General features: G+C 41.5%; 1 protein-coding gene across 1 annotated transcript in view; it reads left to right on the plus strand.

Moving 5' to 3' along the window:
- The window catches only part of LOC121569764 (thyroid hormone receptor alpha), a 110344-nt gene that overhangs the window by 62920 nt on the left and 26070 nt on the right, over positions 1 to 21354 (plus strand). The window contains exon 3 of the mRNA XM_041880943.1: positions 18650 to 18861. Within this exon, the coding sequence (XP_041736877.1) occupies positions 18806 to 18861 (56 nt within the window). The 5' untranslated portion in view covers positions 18650 to 18805. The remainder of the gene's footprint in view (positions 1 to 18649; positions 18862 to 21354) is intronic.

The raw sequence follows: 21354 nt of genomic DNA on the forward strand, positions 1-21354 counted from the left end.
CCGGTGCCCCTGCACATTGACTCTGTACCGGTACCCCCTGTATATAACCTCCCTACTGTTATTTTATTTTACTGCTGCTCTTTAATTATTTTTTTCTTAAACTGCATCGTTGGTTATGGGCTTGTAAGCATTTCACTGTAATGTCTACACTTGTTGTATTCGGCGCATGTGGCAAATACAATTTGATTTGATCTCATGTCCCCTTTGATCTAATGTATTCTGTTATGATGCCTGAGGGGTAAAGTCATGATAGAATCACTCCCTGTGTTTCAATGGGATTCTGGGTTAGGAACGTAGCTCAATACCAAAAGTGCTTATATTTGGCCTGTTTCAAAAATGTACAGGTGTGTAACAAGTGTGTTCGTTGCATATCCCACTCCCCCTAGGCTACCTGCCGCACCCATGCCTCCATTCTTTATTTGACATGAACAATGCATTTCCATATTCGTCATCGTGTGACAAAACGCTAGTTTCTTTGACCCCTGTCCTCAGGGATCTCACTTTATATCTCTCAGCATTCCCTACTCCCTCCCTCTGCTGTGAAAATGTCACTTGTAATAACTTCTATTGATAATCGTCTCACGCATCATACTAGCGCCATAACACATTCCCTGTTCCTGCACTTTGTGTTGCCATGGTAATGTCCTCCCTTCCCCTGCACCTGCTGCACGGGAATAGCTGAGCAACAGGTTGATGTATAGAAACCAGAACCCCAGGTCGACCAATCAGAGAGGCTCCTGCCGTGGGGGCTGTGACTGGAGAAAACGCCTACTTAAAGCTCACCTTATGGAACTTGTGGAAAGCTATGTGTGTGTTCACACCTACTTGTTAGTATCATGGCAAGGAAACAAAACACAAAGCAGATTTAAGTTCTTTAGGAAAACAGCCCTAATGTTGGAAACAAACGTCATTATGTTGTCAAGTGTCACATTTTATTTATTTTCCAAGCTATAGAACACTATTTTACAGGCAGCAGGTTTTAAAGGACCAAAGAGTTTGGTCTGCTTCGTGTTTACATTTTTGCCATATAAAAAATATTGTGATACTGGTATCGTCAAAGCCGTTGTGTGTGTGTGTGTGTGTGTGTGTGTGTGTGTGTGTGTGTGTGTGTGTGCGCGCGCCTGCTGAAGCTCAATGTGTCTCCAGACTACAGAGTTGAAGGTAGATGCTTTCATCATACAGATCAATATGTTACCAGTCAGAGACGACACGCAGGTCAGCTGGAGAATCTGATGCTTGCCTATAGCCCTATAACTAGTGTTGTCACGATACCAGAATTTTGACTTGGATACCGATACTAGGTTTAGTATCACAATACTCAATACCAAAACGATACCACACAAAAAAGAAGGCGCATTAGCCAAAGTCACAGAATGGCACCTGATCCAGACAGATAAACTCAGCTACTGCTCTAGCATTACATTTGAAATGTTATATGTCAATTATTTTGAGACAGCCATGTATGCATTAATTGAATCAATTATACAATACATGTTACTTTGATTTTACCAATCTAACTACCAAATAGCATCATGGTAATAATTGATTTGAATGGTAAGTCTCTATTGATAAACTGAGTAAATCAAGATGTAGCCTAGGCCTATTCACAAGACTTCACAATACAGCTCAATGCATATTATTCAATAGGAGTGTGTGCATGCATTGATTTTTATTGAGCTTGTTTTAGCTGATTTCATGGGGCTACAAATGACAAACAATCCCTTCCATTTAGGACTTTTAAGAGAACATTTATTTTATTGTACTGCGTAACAACATTTGCATAGAATAATCAATCTATTTTTTCCAAGTGTGCCCTGTTGGCCAGGCAGAATGTGGCTGTGGAATCTGACTTTGTGGCTATGGAATCTAGTGGGAAGCAAAGGAAGACGAAGAAGTTAAAATTCGTTTTTGGTGGTGAGGGAGACTCAGTGAATTAAAACAGTCAGCTTTGAAATCAGCATGTTTTGCGTTATGATTTGCATATTATCACAAGCAAAGTACTAGGGTGGTTAAGCTAGCAAGGAAAGTTAGCCTACAATTAAAGCTGGATGCTACCGGTATCGTCTTGCATTGTACAAGTGTTCTAGCCTGTATGGACATTGTTGTTCATTACTGTACGCAAAGTCTCAACATTTCTATATTCTGTGCTGCATTATTCAAGTGTGTAAACGTATGTGCAGCATGCATGGGGACTGGGAAGCGAATGCAGCCCAGACAGCTCTAGCAATGAATGAGTAAGTGGATCAGGCTTTGCTCTTCACGCTATAAAGGGGCTACGCTGATACAGACTTGATCCTCTCAATCACTTGAGACACATTTGACAGAAGTACCGAATGTAACATCCCAGTCCCTATTGGGTAGAGTTGGGTAGGGTGTTCTGGGGAATGAATGTGACAGCCTGCCTGGGGCCAGATGGAGATTGTTATTGGGGTTGTGGGGGCCTTGTGGCTCCTACCTTACCCAGGCTCCCTCCCTGTGCTTTAGATACACCGAGTGTTTTCTGGGTGGATGGAGGGAGTGATGGAGGGCGAGGCATCATGGAGGCGCCAGCGAGGTGTAGACTGCTCCCAGATGGCCAGTCCTGCATCGGGTTTTGAGAGCAAAACATTCTCGACACTTCATAAATCCCACCTGGGGCCTACTGCTCTGCTCTGCTGCTGCTGCTGCTGCTGCTGCTGGGGAGTTCCAGGCCAGACACACTCTGGAACCCTGCGGAACATTTCGCCCACCACACCACTGCTCTGGAATAATACTGACAGGCCCAGCCAGTATAGTTAAAGTATACCTTCATGCTCCATCACGACCTTTGGCCTGTAGTCTGTCCGATTCCGGATTTAAAGGAACAGTTCACTCCAAAATGAAATGTTGTTGTTGATGTTGTTGCTGAGGCCCTGAAAGTGGCCAAATGTTCGAGATGAGTTCATGACCCATGCCATCTGTTGTGTAGATGTAGCTGTATGTCTTATGTCATCATTTCGGATGGTGCCTATATTTCCCATGTATTTGGGATTGAGGCTTATAGCTGGATATACACAACAGATGGTGTGGGACTCATCTCGACATTTGACCATATTTGAGATCCTAAAAAGTCTGAAAGAACTTTGATTCTGTAGTGAACTAACCCTTTAAGGAGCCATAAAGTCCAGCAAACGTTAGCCTCACGTGCCAGGCTTCAAGGCTCTGTCGACTTGTCAGACAGATGGATGGATGCATGGCGAACAAGAATTCATACCCACACACTATATCAAGTCTGAAAGCAGCCCAGACCATATTTTAATAGCAGGCCTGGTCTGCCTAGCACCAGCCAACGGGTCTGGCTTCTATTCCCTCCAAGCCCCAGTTCCATACCCATCGTTTCAAGTTAGGAAGTCTGCAGTTGATGTCCAGTTGTTGACGTGTCCACAGACTTAGAAGTTTTCCACAATTGTAATGACATGCAGAACCCCCCCAACACGTACAACATTGACAATGCCTTTAAATCGGAATCCGTTGTGGTGAAACTGCCATATTACAACATCAAAGACATTAATTTAAGCTAATCAACAAACACTGTTTTATTCCCTCTGACATCATTGTACATCATTGCACGCACAATAGAACAGCAGCGTATTTACTACGATATTTTTTTTTTTATGTCGCTGGATGCTAATCTCCTTTTCAAAAACATTACAAAAACAATAACCAATGCACCTGGGGCGACCAGAGGCGCTTTTTTACCTCAGCTTTAAATGCCCCTAGTAATGTCTCAGCTTTATAAATAAAGTTGGATTGATTGATAAAGATACAAAGGCCTGTCTACTAACCTGTCCTTAATTCTCACTAATAAATACTGGTAGACATTAATATATTGTCTGTTCTCTGTAAGGATTACCCCATCTTCCTCCCAATGAATAGCAGTGATCCTCTGGTTGGGAACACTGCCTTGGCCAACTGATTACAGCTTGTTACTGTGCCGACAAACTGACGGCTGGAGGCGTGATGCCAACCTGAAGTCTGGGTCTTCAACTTCAACCCATTTGGAATGCCTCAACCTTAATAAACAAACACAACAAGTTGTTGAGTACTCCCTTACAAACACACACACATTCCACCTCTGCCTATCTGTGCAAATGAAATGTGGAAGACAGACAAAGGGCAGTAAAGAATCTTAGACATGGTTAGGCTCACATGTCAACACTGAAGTGTTGTGGTCCTCTGTAGCTCAATTGGTAGAGCATGGCGCTTGTAACGCCAGGGTATTGGGTTCGATCCCTGGGACCACCCATACGTAAAAATGTATGCACACATGACTGTAAGTCGCTTTGGATAAAAGCATCTGCTAAATGGCATATTATTTTATTATAATTTAGAACTTGACTGGGGCGGGGTATTGGGTGTTAGAGGTCCGGGTGGACCCGTGTAGACCTCTATTCTGCTCTCTCTGTTCTTGCTCCGAGGTTTGGTGTGCTTTCACCATATTCCTGCCATTATTGCCTTTGCAATCACCGTGTACACTTAGGGTCTTTCATGTCCATTGATTGTGTAGGGGGGCTCGGTTTTACAGGGGCCCTATAAAAGGCCAGTGCTGCCTCGCCTTTTGAAGTACATTGTTCGCAGTCATGCAAGATTATGTCTATAAGGAAACCAGAGACCCTCCACCACTCCACCTCTGCCCCTCCTCTCCCAGTCACCTCCCGCTGGAGAACAATAGAGGTATCTACTGTAAACCCTGTCTGCATCCCAAATGGCACCCAATTAACTATATAGTGCACTACTTTTGACTGAAGCCCTATGGGCCCTGATCAAAAGAAGTGCACTATAAAGGGAATAGGGTGCCATTTGGGACGCAGACCCCATCTGTCACTTCCCCTACGTAATAATAATAATAATAATATGCCATTTAGCAGACGCTTTTATCCAAAGCGACTTACAGTCATGCGTGCATATATTTTTGTGTATGGGTGGTCCCGGGGATCGAACCCAGTATGCTCTGTATTGCTGTTTTAACACTGGTCTTTCTGATGCATTCATTACAGTAAAAAACATATCTTAACATTCATTACAGTAACAACCGTATCTTATGTGATTCACAGCACGTTCAACAGTCAAGCTTCCTTTTTCACGAGATTGGGAGGGGGGAGGTTTTATTTCCCCTCTCAGCAGCACCATTGATCTCAATCTCTGGTTGGTGTATATGGAATGTTCTAATGTTTGATGGTGGACTGTGAACACGAATGCAAATTCTGTCAGCCTCACTGCAAAGGGAAGTGTGCGTACGCATCTGTGTGTAGCACTCTCACCTTGGGCCCTACTCTTACCCAAGTGCTTGTGGCTCAGGCCCCCCACTTCTGTCACACTCTCTCTCAAACACACATACACACACACTCCGGTTGCAGCTAGGGGAAGAGGATTCCCTGTGCTGTGTGTTTGGGTGGTGACACAGCCAGGCAGGGGTTTTGGGCATGCCCCATTCATAAAAGCATGCAGGCTGAGTGGACTGACTAGCCGCCAAACCAACCCCTTGGCCAGGGCAGCTGCCTGGGAGTCATTGCTCCTGTTCCGGAGTAGAGGAGCTTTGTGATGAGTATGCTCCATCAGCATTAAAACTAGACTTCCCACTTGTGGCTCAACACACGCACGCATGCAAGTGCATGCAGGTATGCACACACAACACACATACAATCCCACACACTTGTCATTCTGAAAACTGGAAGCAGGCGTGTACCTGTAAGGGCAGCAGAAGCACCTGGTAGTAGTAGGTAGGTCTTTATGTTCTATGATTTCGATTGAATCGAGCACATGTTTTCAGGCAGGCCAGCAAAACACAGAGCCAAAAACACCCCCTACACGCGATGTACAGTAGATGTAACATGAGACCGTTATTATATAGATAGCTGGTGCTTAAGCCACAGACTTCCCACCATGAGCAGATTTTGGCTGCACCACATAAAGCTTTACATTACCATTCTACCCTATTGAGTTGTTTGGCGGCCATATTGGAAAAAGAATCCTGAATCCTTACGTGAATCCTGTGATAGCCCTGTATCTACAAATCTTTTTAAAAGCCTGTTCTATCTGTGTGTGTGAAACGTGGTGCCTCTCTCACCAAAGTTACAATCCAAAAACATATCTTCCCCACTACATGGAATTCTGTGGCTAAGCTTCAAGCATTCTAATGTCAATGGCACAATATGGGCTATTTTTAAACAATAGTTGTAGCTGGTGCTTTCAAAGTTGGTTATATTATATATAATTTGAAAGGTAATTTCATGACCTTTCAGAACCACTTGTCAAACAAAGATTCATGTATCAGGCTTTCCTTTTTTAAGCGATTTATACAGGCAATTCGTATGTCTACCCTAGAGGTTAAAGGTCAAGGTTCTGTTGACCTGAACATTCCAAAAATATCTGATGGCTAGCTGTGAATGTAAGCTTTCCATTGATATATTAAAGGGTATATGTGAGGAATAACTTGTAACTGACATTGTTTGTCATAGGGTAAAATCCCTATGGGGAAACTGAATGGGATGGAGGGATGAAAGAGTGATAACAGGTAGCTGTACTGCTATCACACATTTACCAACTCTAGGGACACAGACCTTCAAGAAAATCGCTATGAGACATTGTCGGCCCAAGTGAGCCTGACGGACAGATTTGGGGGTCTAGCTCATGAACTATTTATCAAAATGTGTGTACAAAATAATAATAATAATAATAATAGCATGTATACACAAGTGGTTATGACAAAAATACATTAAAAGGTTGTGTTACGGTAATGAGCAATTGCTAAATACATTTTCTTTGCATAATATCTAATAAAATAATAATTATTATGAAATAGGTATGTACAGATCCTAATCTCAGTGATCCAAGAGGACATTTCTTGAAAAATGACACTTGAGAACTTTGGGGTCAAATGTCAGTTTTGTGAGAATGACCCGTGTGTATTAGAGGGTGGCTTAGGTGCCCTGTTCAAAGGCCATTCCATTAAGCAATAACCAAAGAGAGAGAGCGAGAGCTACATGGTCAGACAGAATACAGAGTACACTATTGGAGAGAGGGAGAGAAATATAGAGCTACTCAATCAAGAGACAGACCAATGCTACAGAGAGAGGGAGGGAGAGAGCTGTACAGTTAGACACAGAGAGAGAATGCAATTAAGCAGGAGAGAAAAGAGAAAAAAGTCAGTAATTAATAAAGTCCGAAAGATAAGCAGACAGAAAATGTATGACATTTCTGCCTAAGTAATACTTAGTAGGCTAATTCCCTGCCCCGAGGCATGTACACAGAAAGAATAGTAATTGTCTCCCCAATAAATCGTAATTGAGAGGAGCAAGAAATGTGCACAGAAGAGAGAAATGTAAAGGCTAGTGATTAATGAAAAGAAAATGAAAGAATTTAGATAAACAAACAATAGCCAGAAAGGCTAGTGTAGGAACATAAATGGTAGTGGAAGGAAAGCGTGCAAAAAGAGAGAGTAAAGGAGAGATTGAGGAGGTGAAAGAAAGGGGAAAGAAGGAGTTAAGGTCCAAGACACAATGGGGCACTCATCCAGTATAGCAGAAGTACTCCATAGTCCATTGGCTTTGTGCAGCTAGCTTATACAAAGCTATCTGTAATGCTAATGCTAGTAGACCTACACACAGCCAAAGCTATCTGTTATGCTAATGCTAGTATACCTATACACAGCCACATCTATCTGTTATGCTAATGCTAGTAGACCTACACAGAGCTAAACTATCTGTTATGCTAATGCTAGTAGACCTACACACAGCCAAAGCTATCTGTTATGCTAATGCTAGTAGACCTACACAAAGCCAAAGCCGGCTAGCAAGCTAGCTGCAACATAATTATCTGGGTCATTCTACAGAAGTAGTTCAAATTGGGGGTTCAAATTGCAAATAGACATCTACTACTCACACACTTTGTTTGTATTGCATATTTTTAATATTTTACAGAATTCCTTATCAGGCAGTACATTTGTCAAAAAGTTGCAATAAAGGGAGAACCACGCACAGTATTGATTATTTTGAGAGTCATAAAGTCAGTCTCGTCGAAAACTGAAAATTGCGAGATGATAGGAAAATGTTTTATGTCACAGAATGAAGAGTACAGCAACAGTTTTCTGTGGCTTGGGTTTATTTTAATCCTGCCCACAGCTGGCAGCTCCCAAGTAATCATCTATTCGGAGTGCAGCTGCATGTGACCAGATCCAATTTGGTTTGACATTCGATACCTATGGGGCTAGTTAGGGACAATCAGTATTACACAATGTACATGGGACAATATTTTAAAAGGTCAATAGCTCAATTTCTATTACTTAAAAACCTCAAACCAACTAGAAAGTGTAGAAATCAGTATATAAAACATATAGGATGAGGATAATGAGGCAACTATAAGATGTGCAACATAAAAATATTGTCCCATTTACAGGCTAGCTAACGTTAGCTAGCGATGCAAGCTAGCTAACATTTTAGCTAACAGCATAGCTAGCTAGATAACTAGCTAGCTAGCTACCTCATTACAACTTAGTTAGGTTGTAGCTCATACAAGTTTATTGTGTATTGTCTAGATACTGCTGGTTAAGTAATGTTATCATTTGATAATGCTAGCGAGGTAGACTAGCTAATGTTGCCTAGATAGCTGACGTTAGCCTACAAGTTGGATTTGCAAGTTAGTTTCTAGCTTATACGAGTTTATGGATGCAGCTATGGTGGCAGTTAACTAATGTTTGAGTCTGACTAATACAGTGAACTAGGAGCAACAAACCGTAACGGCGTCACCGGCCTGAATCTAATCCAATCTGGAGCTAGTCAGTCTACATCTGTAACGCATAGAATTAGGGTTTCCACTAGTTACCACACCCACAAAGTGGCTATATCGTAAACATTCATGAAAACAAAAAGGAGCTTTTTGGTCTTAATTTAAGGTTAGGCATAAGGTTAAAGGTTAGTAGTGCGGTTAAGGTTAGGGTTAAGGTTTAAAAGTGAATTGTAGGCGCCCTGTATGACTTTGTGGCTGTGGTATGTAAAATTAGCTTGGCCCGAGTTACTGCCCTGATGACAGAGGCGGTGCTGTCAACTCTCACACATTGGGCGTGAGACACATGCAATTTGACCCTCTTCTCACGTTCATAAGCTACACCTCTTATTTATCACGCATTGAAAAAAAGTACTGCTTTTATTTTCTAATTAATCCAGTGCGTTAACTTTTCAACTGTGCCTCCAAATCGTTTTGAAATCTGAGCATATGCGCCTGCAATTCTACATCACAAGCATTGTAACCGGGATATCCATAATTTTCCTGCCACTGCACTGTGAACCGCGGCAGATTTGAAGCTTGTTATTGGTTTAGTAAGTGTCCGGGACCAAGGCGATTGGATGCGCGTTTGCAAAGAAACGCCCCTCACGATTAGAATGTAGTAGGCAGACTGGGCAGGCACGTTCGTTCTCTGTTGAACAACATTTTCAAAATAGCAGCACGGCAACTTCTAGAGCTGTTTTGTACAAAATAATTTGCTATCACTCCTGTCTATGTCACAGAATGCTTCCTTTAGTCAGCATGTGATACTAGTGATTGAATCCACCACATGCACGAGCCCAGATCCATAGGCTACATTATACACCTCGTTTAGTCATTGGCAATTTAGCACTAGGTTCATTAGGCTGTAATATCGAAAAGGCAGCGTTCAGCAGGAATTTTGGTAGGGTGACCTTATTTGTCGAACTATGAACATGATTTTGCCCAAACAGATTTTGAACCCAAATGTGTAACTGATTTTAGTGGGGGGACAATACATTGAAAGATAATTTGGGTTGGATGTAGGTCCAGATTTAGGTCTTCAGATTTTATTATCTGTTTAATTTATTTGGTCTTTCACAATAGCTGATGTAAATCATTAGAACAATTCCCATCCCCTACAATGGGCAAAAATACAGCACCAGACAAAAGTGGACACACCTACTCATTCCAGGGTTTTTCTTTATTTTTTTTACTATTTTCTACACTGTAGAATAATAGTGAAGATGTCAAAACTATGAAATCACACATATGAAATCATGTAGTAACCAAAAAAGTGTAATGAAAAAATATATTTTAGATTCTTCAAAGTAGCCACCCTTTGCCTTGATGACAGCTTTGCACACTCTTGGCATTCTCTCAACCAGCTTCATGAGGTAGTCACCTGGAATGCATTTCAGTTAACAGGTGTGCCTTGTTAAAAGTTAATTTGTGGAATTTCTTTCCTTAATGCGTTTGAGCGAATCAGTTGTGTTGTGACAAGGTAGGGGTGGTATACAGAAGATAGCCCTATTTGGTAAAAGACAAAGTCCATATTATGGCAAGAACAGCTCAAATAAGCAAAGAGAAATGACAGTCCATCATTTCTTTAAGACATGGTCAGTCAATCCACAACATTTCAAGATCTTTGAAAGTTTCTTCAAGTGCAATCACAAAAACAAACAAGCGCTATGATGAAACTGGCTCCCATGAGGACCACCACAGGAAAGTAAGACCCAGAGTTACCTCTGCTGCAGAGGATAAGTTCATTAGGGTTAACTGCACCTCAGATTGCAACCCAAATAAATGCTTCACAGAGTTCAAGTAACAGACACATCTCAACATCAACTGTTCAGAGGAGACTGCGTGAATCAGGCCTTCATGGTCGAATTGCTGCAAGGAAACCACTACTAAAGGACACCAATAGTAAGAAGAGATTTGCTTGGGCCAAGTAACACGAGCAATGGACATTCGACCGGTGTCCTTTGGTCTGGAGTCCGAATTTGAGATTTTGGTTCCAACCGCCGTGTCTATGTGAGACGCGGTGTGGGTGAACGGATGATCTCAGCATGTGTATTTCCCACTTTAAAGCTGTGTAAGGGCTATTTTACCATGAAGGAGAGTGATGGAGTGCTGCATCAGATGACCTGGCCTCCACAATCCCCCGACCTCAACCAAATTGAGATGGTTTTGGATGAGTCGGACCGCAGAGTGAAGGAAAAGCAGCCAACAAGTACTCAGCATATGTGGGAACTCCTTCAAGACTGTTGTAAAAGCATTCAAGGTGAAGCTGGTTGAGAGAATGCCAAGAGTGTGCAAAGCTGCCATCAAGGCAAAGGGTGGCTGTTTGAAGAATCTCAAATATAAAATATATTTTGATTTGTTTAACACTTTTTTGGTTACTACGTGATTCCATATGTTATTTCATAGTTTTGATATCTTCACTATTATTCTACAATGTAGAAAATAGTAAAAATAAAGACAAACCCTTGAATGAGTAGGTGTTCTAAAACTTTTGACCGGTAGTGTACATGCAAAAGATCTTGCCTATGTAGAGTAAGAAGATGAGTAAGAAGGCTTACCTCAACCTCCTAAAGATTGATGTTCATTAGAAATGTGGATTAATTTGTAGAAATCAAAAATCACATTAACATATTCAAACCACAGGATTTGGGCAACAGCAGGATTTTTTACGGTCCTATTTTAAAGGGATAGTTCACCCAAATGAATTATATATTTACGTGTTTGTTTCTTATGGACAAGAAGAGACTGCAATCCATCCTATGGTTAGCCACTGCCATGAACTGTTAATATTAGCATTTTCTAACCAAAAAAACAATATAATTCAATGTCCCGCAGTTAGCATACTCAAAAGTTCATGCCTAAATAATTTCAAAGTACCTTCAAACCAAGTGGTCAATTTTTTTGTGAGTATTCAACTTTAAAAGTCCTTAATACATCCGGTCTGTGAATTTTTTTATTTTTTATTCCACCCTGGTCATGGGGCTAAGCCATGTGAAATGATGGAGAATTGCAGATAATGAGCTTTAAAACAGAAATGAAATGTCCAGTTTGCAGCTGAACATGCAACATAGAGAAGACAAGCATGGGGACCCTTGCATGTTTTGTCCCAATTCACCTTCATAACCTAGCCTGGTGGAAGCAGCCTGATCGCACTGTTTACCATTCTATCATGATATCTGAAGTGAAATAGAAAGGTGAATGCAGTGATCAGGTTAGTTCCACCATGCTAATCATAACCACCATTGATAATGCAATCAGTGCTCTGTGTTTGTGTGTGACCAACCAGTATCTTTGATGAAGGGCCAGGAGTTGATCTACGCTGCCATGCCCATCAATGGGGCGCTGGCAAAGACCTTACCACCAGCCTCACCTCTTGCTCGTTCACCAACAGTCGTCGATGGGGAGACCAGAATTAGGTAGGTTTAGTCTGACCTGTTCAAACTGTTTGTTTGTCAGATATCACCTATCCTAACTGCCATTTGTAATAGAACAGTGACTGTGTATGTGTTCACAGATGAATCTATGGAGGCAGCACTTGGAGACTTGCAAGATGATGTGATGAAGTCCAGAATGACAGACGGGCTTGATACTGATGTCTCTAAATGGAGAGAGACCTGGCACTCGGCATTAAAATTTTACTAGACACAACTTTTTGTATTGTCTTTTTTTGATTGAAGTTCCCAAAAGCATTTGGCAATTGACATGTATTTGGCGTGCTACAGTTAGGGCCTAAAGCTTAGGCTACGCACAAAAAATAATGAAAGAAAAACCTCAATGTAGCCTATAGATATGAATTACACAAGACTTATATGTTTATGGATTTTTTATGCATTGTTTCTTTTTATTCAACCCGCCCACCACCCACCCGTCCTTCATCCACACAATATTTCATGACCTTAAACCCGCCCGCCCCGTGGACATTATGAGTCAACCCGTGCATCGCTAGTGTGTGTGTCAGGGTTTCCGTTAGTCAGTAAATGCCAGATTTTGGCCAGAAAACAAAATATGAAAAGCCGATAAACAAAAATTGTTGCCGTCCAAAGTGATTGGGAGAAAAAAATAGTCCCATTACAAAATAATACTTTTTATTAACTCATGGAAATACCAGTCGATGGAATACATTTGACGGTCATGCTTATCGGTCTATTGGTTAATTTGTATAATTTAGTGGAATTAAATTGGCGCTTGTGTATTTTCATTACTCTTCATGTATCTTATTTATCACACATGCTCAACATACAGACCGAGCCTATTTTGAGCAGAATATCACCTCAGACACTGCTGCAGCTCCTCAGCTCATTGCTGCTAGAGTGAATTTATTTCTCAACTGGTAATTGAAGCACGCCTCCCATTTGCCATATACTGTAGGTGCATAGGCAACGGTAGGCATGCTATCAGCGCGTCTCCCACCACTTTGCAATATGAGCTGAAGGCAGTAGGTATGCATTTTAAAAACATATACCTAATTGTTTGAAACCTGAACATTTTACTTCATATTATGAGGCATGCCTTACCTTGCTTCAATGTACAGTGCATTCGGAAAGTATTCAGACCTTGACTTTTTCCACATTTTGTTACGTTACAGCCTTATTCTAAAATGGATTAAATTAAAAAATGGCCTTGTCAATCTACACACGATACACCATAATGATAAAAGTGAAAATGGGTTTTTAGAAATTTTTTCAAAAAAATTTAACAGAAATACTTATTATTTACATAAGTATTCAGACCCTTTGCTATGAGACTCGAAATTAAGCTCAGGTGCATCCTGTTTCCATTGATCATCCTTGAGTTGTTTCTACAACTTGATTGGAGTCCACCTGTGGTCAATTCACTTGATTGGACATGATTTGGAAAGGCACACACCTGTCTATATAAGGTCACACAGTTGACAGTGCATGCAAGAGCAAAAACCAAGCCATGAGGTCGAAGGAATTGTCCGTAGAGCTCCGAGACAGGATTGTGTCGAGGCATAGATCTGGGAAAGGGTACCAAAAAATGTCTGCAGCATTGAAGGTCCCCAAGAACACCGTGGCCTCCATCTTTCTTAAGTGGAAGAAGTTTGAAACCACCAAAACTCTTCCTAGAGCTGGCCGCCCAGCCAAACTGAGCAATCGGGGGAGAAGGGCCTTGGTCAGAGAGGTGACCAAGAACCAGATGGTCCAGAACCAGATCCCTACGGTGTAGCATGGTGGTGGCAGCATCATGCCGTGGGGCTGTTTTTCAGCGGCAGGGACTGGGAGACTAGTCAGGATCGAGGAAAAAATGTACGAAGCAAAGTACAGAGAGATCCTTGATGAAAACCTGCTCCAGAACGCTCAGGACCTCAGACTGGGGTGAAGGTTCACCTTCCAACAGGACAACAACCCTAAGCACAAAGCCAAGACAACGCAGGAGTGGCTTCGGGACAAGTCTCTGAATGTCCTTGAGTGGCCCAGCCAGAGCCCAGACTTGAACCCGATCGAACATCTCTGGAGAGACCTGAAAATAGCTGTGCAGTGACGCTCCCCATCCAACCTGACAGAGCTTGAGAGGATCTGCAGAAAAGAATGGGAGAAACTCCCCAAATACAGATGTGCCAAGCTTGTAGCATCATACCCAAGAAGACTCGAGTCTGTAATCGCTACCAAAGGTGCTTCAACAAAGTACTGAGTAAAGGGTCTGAATACTTATGTAAATGTGATATTTCCTTTTTTTTTTTTTTTTTTTTTAAATTAAAACCAGTTTTTGCTTTGTCATTATGGGGTATTGTGTGTGGATTGATGAGGGGGGAAAAACAATGTAATGCTTTTTAGAATAAGGCTGTAACGTAACAAAATGTGGAAAAAGTCAAGGGGTCTGAATACTTTCCGAATGCACTGTATAGGCAAAACACACAGAATCGTGGAGGCAATTATTTAATAAAGACTCATATCAATGCCATTGAAACCAGCATTTCTCTCCTGTTCTATTGGTTTTCATATCAACTTTCTTTCATTGTTCAGAATCCAAAGTCAAAATCCTATTCATATTAGTAACCCATTCTAGTTGTTGCATCTTTAGATTCCTCCTCTTTCTAAGTTTCTAATGGAGATTTTCATCTCTGTCACAAATGGAACCGCTCACATCAGGTGAGCTGTTTAGAATGATGTTTTCCCATGAATTGCATTTTGGCAAATGTTAGAAAATTCTGTTTTATTGGCTGCTTCATTACAGGAGTTGCATTTTCGGTTAAGATGAATGACCATAATCTAAATGTGATTCTATGTCATTCTGAGCACCGGGGTGGACGCCCTAATGGGTTACGCACCTAACGAATATGGGTCCGGTAAATTTCTCAATTGAACGGTCAATTCAAATCTTCCTGGTCATGTAGTCCGGCGCCGGAAAACCCTGGTGTGTGTGTGTGTGTGTGTGTGTGTGTCCCGGCGTGTGTCTGTCCCGGCGTGTGTGTGTGTGTCCCGGCAGTGCATGTGTGTGTCCCGGCAGTGCTTTACATAGTGCTATAGAGTGTGAGCAAGGTCTGACCTGAAATCACACAAGCGCCATCTACTGTCAAAGCAACAGAAGTGAAGTGATTACTGGAGAAACAGTCTGTTTTCTCTCTCTATGTTTAGTAGAACTGTACAGGCTGTCCTGACCAGTACTCTCATTGCAACAGTGATACAGTAAAGATCTACTCTATTCTATGTATTTATATATATGTTTGGTCCAGTATACCGTTTACTCAATGAACCTGTCTTGTCACCCCCCTTTTTCCATTCCAGATGCTTCATCTATGGCAAGGCATTGATTAAATGAGATATAGGTCACTAAACATTAGCTTGTTCAGAGACTCCGTTCAGTGTTTGACTAATGCATTGATGAGCGATGGATCCATTGGATATTGTGTCGACGTGTGATGTTGCACAATACCTTCATTCTTCCCCTTGATCCTAGATGACATAACTCTGACCGTGGCTCTGAATGCAGGCTAACCAGGTTACACACACAACACAGGCCAGGACACGCACTTAACATAGGTTAAAGGGGCAATCTGGGATATTTACTGCTGCTCAATGGTCATTTCAGTTGAAGATACAAACCCATTGATTCTTGAAGAATATAACTTATAAAAGCCTCATGAGCTTAGTTCAACTGTCTTATCCTATCCAAAATATAAGCTTGTTTTACTCCATGTTTTTTTTTGTCATTTGAGTTTGTGTAGAAACAATGTATAGGTTTAAAATATTTGAATTATCATATTGATCTCATGGGCTATCAGTCCTTGCATCCATAGCTCCATCTATGAATGTAAACCAAGCAGAGGGACTGCCGTTGGGCTGCAACACAAACTCAGATTTGTGGCTTTTTGAGGATAAGCATTACACGTGGTCTGTGGTTGTGAGGCCGGTTGGACGTACTGCCAAATTCTCTAAAACGACATTGGAGAGATGGTTATGGTAGAGAAATTAACATTAAATTATCTGGCAACAGCTCTGGGGGACATTCCTGCAGTCAGCATTCCAATTGCACGTTCCCTCAAAACTTGAGACATTGTGTTGTGTGACAAAACTACACATTTTAGTGGCCTTTTTTTGTTCCCAGCACAAGGTGCACTTGTGTAATAATGATCATGCTGTTTAATCAGCTTCTTGATATTCCACACCTATCAGGTGGATGGATTATCTTGGCAAAGGAGAAATGTTCTCTAACAAGGATGTGAACAACTTTGTGCACAAAATTTGAGAGAAATTCTGGGATCTTTTATTTCAGCTCATGAAACATGGGACCAAAACTTTACATGTTGCGTTTATATTTTTGTTCATTATATTTAACTAGAGGGGACAATAACAATAAAACTGTCATTAATTATTTATTGCTCTCCAAAACATTTAAAGGCCATACTTTCAGTTTAACGTCTACTCGATCGGTGTGTCCCGTATACGGGATGGTTGAGCTAACGTGTGCTAATGTGATTAGCATGACTGTTGTAAGTAACAGCAAACCTTCCAGGACATAGACATGTCTTATGGGCAGAAAGCTTAAATTCTTGTTAATCTAACTGCACTGTCCAATTTACAGTAGCTATTACAGTGAAAAAAGACCATGCTATTGTTTGAGGAGAGTGCACAACAACAAAAAACGTATCACGGCAACTGGTTTGATACGTTCACCTCTGAAGGTAAATAATGTACTTACATTCAGTAATCTTGCTCTGATTTGTCATCCTAAGGGTCCCAGAGATAAAATGTACCATAGTTGTGTTTTGATCAAATCCATTTTTATATTCAAATGTAGGAACGGTTCTACAGTTTGAACCCCTGCTGTCTCTGGCTCCACACCCACCCCACCCGGCCATCTAGATGTGTGAAAGTTGGTGTATAAGCTAGTGAACCATCATGTATGACATTCCTGGGAGTGTGTAAACTTACATTTTGTATTACCATATCATTTTTGTATGTTCTCTATAGTTATGTACTTGAAAATGTATCAATTGACCAATTTGGCACATTTGGGCAGACTTGATACAAAATAGTCCAGTATTGCAATGCTTCAGTGGATCAATCTGAAACTTTGCACACACACTGCTGCCATCTAGTGGCCAACATCTAAATTGCGCCTAAACTGCAATATTATTGTGGCCTTTCTCTTGCATTTCAAAGATGATGGAACAAAAAAATAAATAGAAAACGCATGTTTTTTTATTTGTATTATCTTTTACCAGATCTAATGTGCCGACCGCAAGGCACTACAGAGGGTAGTGCGTACGGCCCAGTACATCACTGGGGCCAAGCTTCCTGCCATCCAGGACCTCTATACCAGGCGGTGTCAGAGGAAGGCCCTCAAAATTGTCAAAGACTCCAGCCACCCTAGTCATAGACTGTTCTCTCTGCTACCGCACGGCAAGCGGTACCGGAGTGCCAAGTCTAGGTCCAAAAGACTTCTCAACAGCTTCTACCCCCAAGCCATAAGACTCCTGAACAGCTAATCATGGCTACCCGGACTATTTGCACTGCCCCCCCACCCCATCCTTTTTACGCTGCTGCTACTCTGTTAATTATTTATGCATAGTCACTTTAACTCTACCCACATGTACATATTACCTCAACTACCTCAACTAGCCGGTGCCCCCGCACATTGACTCTGCAACGGTACCCCCCTGCATATATAGCCTCCCTACTGTTACTTTATTTTACTTCTGCTCTTTTTTTTCTCAACACTTTTTTTGTTGTTGTTTTATTTTTACTTTTTTTGTTAAAAATAAATGCACTGTTGGTTAAGGGCTGTAAGTAAGCATTTCACTGTAATGTCTGCACCTGTTGTATTCGGCGCATGTGACCAATAAAATTTGATTTGATTTGATATTTGCCTACATTCATTTCAAATTTCCACAATCTTCAAAGTGTTTCCTTCAAATGGTATCAATAATACATGAGCTACAGGCAGCTAGATTTGGGTATGTCATTTTAGGCGAAAATTGTAAAAAATAAAAATAAAAATAAAAATGTAAATGGTCCGATCCTTAAATAAATAAATAAATATGCCATTTAGCAGACGCTTTTATCCAAAGCGACTTACAGTCATGCGTGCATACATTTTTGTGTATGGGTGGTCCCGGGGATCGAACCCACTACCTTGGCGTTACAAGCGCCGTGCTCTACCAGCTGAGCTACAGAGGACCACACTTAAGAGGTTAATGATTTCAGTAGAATTCATCAACAGCTATTAATAAACCTTTTAGATGTAACAGCTATTATAATTTCATAAAGGTTACCAGTGGTGTCATAATGCATTTATGCACTACTATGTGTTGTATGTATGTATGTATGTTTATGTGTCTGTTTGTCTCTGCTAATCTTCAACATGGTTCCAACCTTTTCTAATTTCTCTGTTTGTCCCCTCACAGGTTCAAGCTTGGTCTCCTCTTCTCAGCACATCACGCCTCTAGAACTCCATTGATGGCCGTCGTTTGACGGGGCCAACTGCGAATGCTGAGCAGGCTGGTGAGGTTGGGGCCCGCCCTCAGTCTCTGTTCATTGGCTGCTGGATGGAATTGAGGTGAATGGAGCCCATTTCCAATGTCGAGGACCCCAACTCATCAGAGGGAGATGAGAAACGGTCAGTCCATGTTCCTCCCTGTTCCATGTTGTGTACAAGGGGAATTTCTGTGTGTGTCTGTCTGTGGGTTTGTAACAACAACGTCCATAACATTTCAGATACACAATACAGCACTTAGTTCATCCAAAAATATTTTTTTATGCTGCTTTTGGGGATTGCATAGCAGTATGTCAGATGTAGAGAGGAAGAGTTAGAAGTTATATAATGCAATTTCATATATAAATCTAGAGATGAGACAAAGCAAATGTCTCACCATTGTTGTTGGTAAGAGAGGTTTTACACACGCACGCACACACACGCCATCAACAGTAAACACAATGTAAAAATGAGGGGAGGAATGTTGAGGGAGTTGTAGAGAATCACTGCCTCCTTCCCAACACGTGTGCTCACATGCGCAGCGCCTTCCTTCTCATTAAATGTGCAGCAAATTGGAGTCACATTTTTAAATGAGCACAGGCAGCTGTGGAGAAATACACACGTTAGATTTAAAACCTGTGTCGAATGTACTGTATTTTATATGTTAGTGAAGGGATGTATGGGTTATAGGCCTATACTGCAAAGGATGTGGTGGAGGTGTATGGTGTGTGTGTATGTTTGTGTGTGCATGCGTTCATGTGTGTGTGCATGCATGTGTGTGTGCACTGTGCAGGGATTAACAGAACAAGAGTGTAGGATTAGGAGGAGGGGAAGGAGAGGGGGGGGGCAGACGGAACAGCAGGAAAGCAGAGGACAACTCAATATGTGACGCCAGCAGGGGATTGTCTCTGGTGTGTCGCTATTTATGTCTCTGTGTGTGTGTGTGTGTGTCGCTGTGTGTGTTTGTTGCTATGTGTGCGCCTGTGTGCATGCGTGTGTATGTCCTGTGTGTGTGTGTATGTCGCTGTTTGTGTGCGGAGGATGTCTGTGCACATGCACGTGTCCTTGTGGGAGCTGCCTCATGCATGCCCCCCTCCCCCTCCCCTCCCCTCCCTGTGATCTCTGAGTCACTCAGCTCTTTGGTCTCACACACATACACGCGCACACACATACACAGCCCTGGGGCAATCACAGTGACACCGCTACTGTGTGTGCGCATGCGTGTGTGCTTCCGTGCGTGCATCCGTGTGTTTATGCGTGTGTGTGTGTGTGTGTGTGTGTGCGCATTAGGATTAACTCTAGAGAGCAGCATCTAAACATTCTCAGGGAGGTTTGGTGCCCACCACATCAATTTACTTACCAGCTTTAATTGAATAAGGAGTGTGAAAAAGGAGGAAGCGTTTATGAATACAAGTCAATTCAGGGGCTTTGCTTATCCACTCTGAAGATCAACAGCGGAACCAAAGAGAGTCCTCAAGCTGTTTCAAATTCAAACCTTTGTTATTCATTAACTTCAGGTACAAGTGGACATTGATTTTAGGGTTGGTATCTACAGTAACTTAATGTATTGATCAATATACTCTTACAGTATCACTTTAGATCAGGGATCGCCAACCTTGTTCCTGGAGAGCTACCCTCCTGTACGTTTTCGCTCCAACCTCAGTTGTAAATAACCTGATTTCAGTTTATCAACCGGGTAATTATTATAATCAGGTGCGCTAGATTAGGGTTGGAGCTAAAACCTGTAGGACGTTAGCTTTCCAGGAACAGGGTTGGAGAGCCCTGCTTTAGATAATACATATGAATATTCGATAATACATTATCTAGATAAGTGAAGTAAAATAATTACATTTCTCTGTACTCTATGTGCCTTCCTAAACTGTGACCTTACGTGTTCTGTAAAATGGGGGCAGTGTTTAACTTGATGCACAGAACGTGTGTACTCATACAGCATGTCCCCAGAGATGACTGTAGATAAGATTTAACAACATTTCTCTATATGTATGTTGTTCCCCAACCTGATCTCAGAGCATTTTGTATTATTCTGTACGTAAATCTGAGAAACTCCATTTAGTATGATATGTTACTTTTCATATGGTATGTATTAATTTGTGGATGTCCATGACCCATTTTGTATGATATGTTACGAATTACAATTTGTGTTATACATTATGTTAAGAATTTTAAAAACTTGTTATATGTTATGAATATGCAAAACGTATGATATGTTACGAATTCTAGCTAGGTGGCTAGGCTAGGGGTAAGGGTTATGTTTAGGAGTTAGGTTAAAGGGTTAAGGTTAGGGTTAGGGGAAGGGTTAGCTAACATGGTAAGTAGTTTCAAAGTAGCTAAAAAGTAGTAAGTAATTTCAAAGTTGCTACCTTTGGGTTGCTTGACTTTCGCGTTATACGCCCGACCAGCCACCCTACTTTAGTTTTTGCCTTAAGTAACCATCTGTCTTATGTAACCACGCCAAATGTAACATATCATACTAAATGGAGTATACGGATTTACATACAGAATAATACAAAATGCTCTGAGACCAGGTTGTGTTAGCACCAGACTCTGTCCTCACATACACTATGGCCTGTCCTGTCTTGTAACAACAAGCCTGTTTTATTATTCACAAGCTTTTTC

The sequence above is a fragment of the Coregonus clupeaformis genome, chromosome 7 (assembly GCF_020615455.1).
Source record: "Coregonus clupeaformis isolate EN_2021a chromosome 7, ASM2061545v1, whole genome shotgun sequence".
Taxonomy (NCBI): Eukaryota; Metazoa; Chordata; class Actinopteri; order Salmoniformes; family Salmonidae; genus Coregonus; species Coregonus clupeaformis.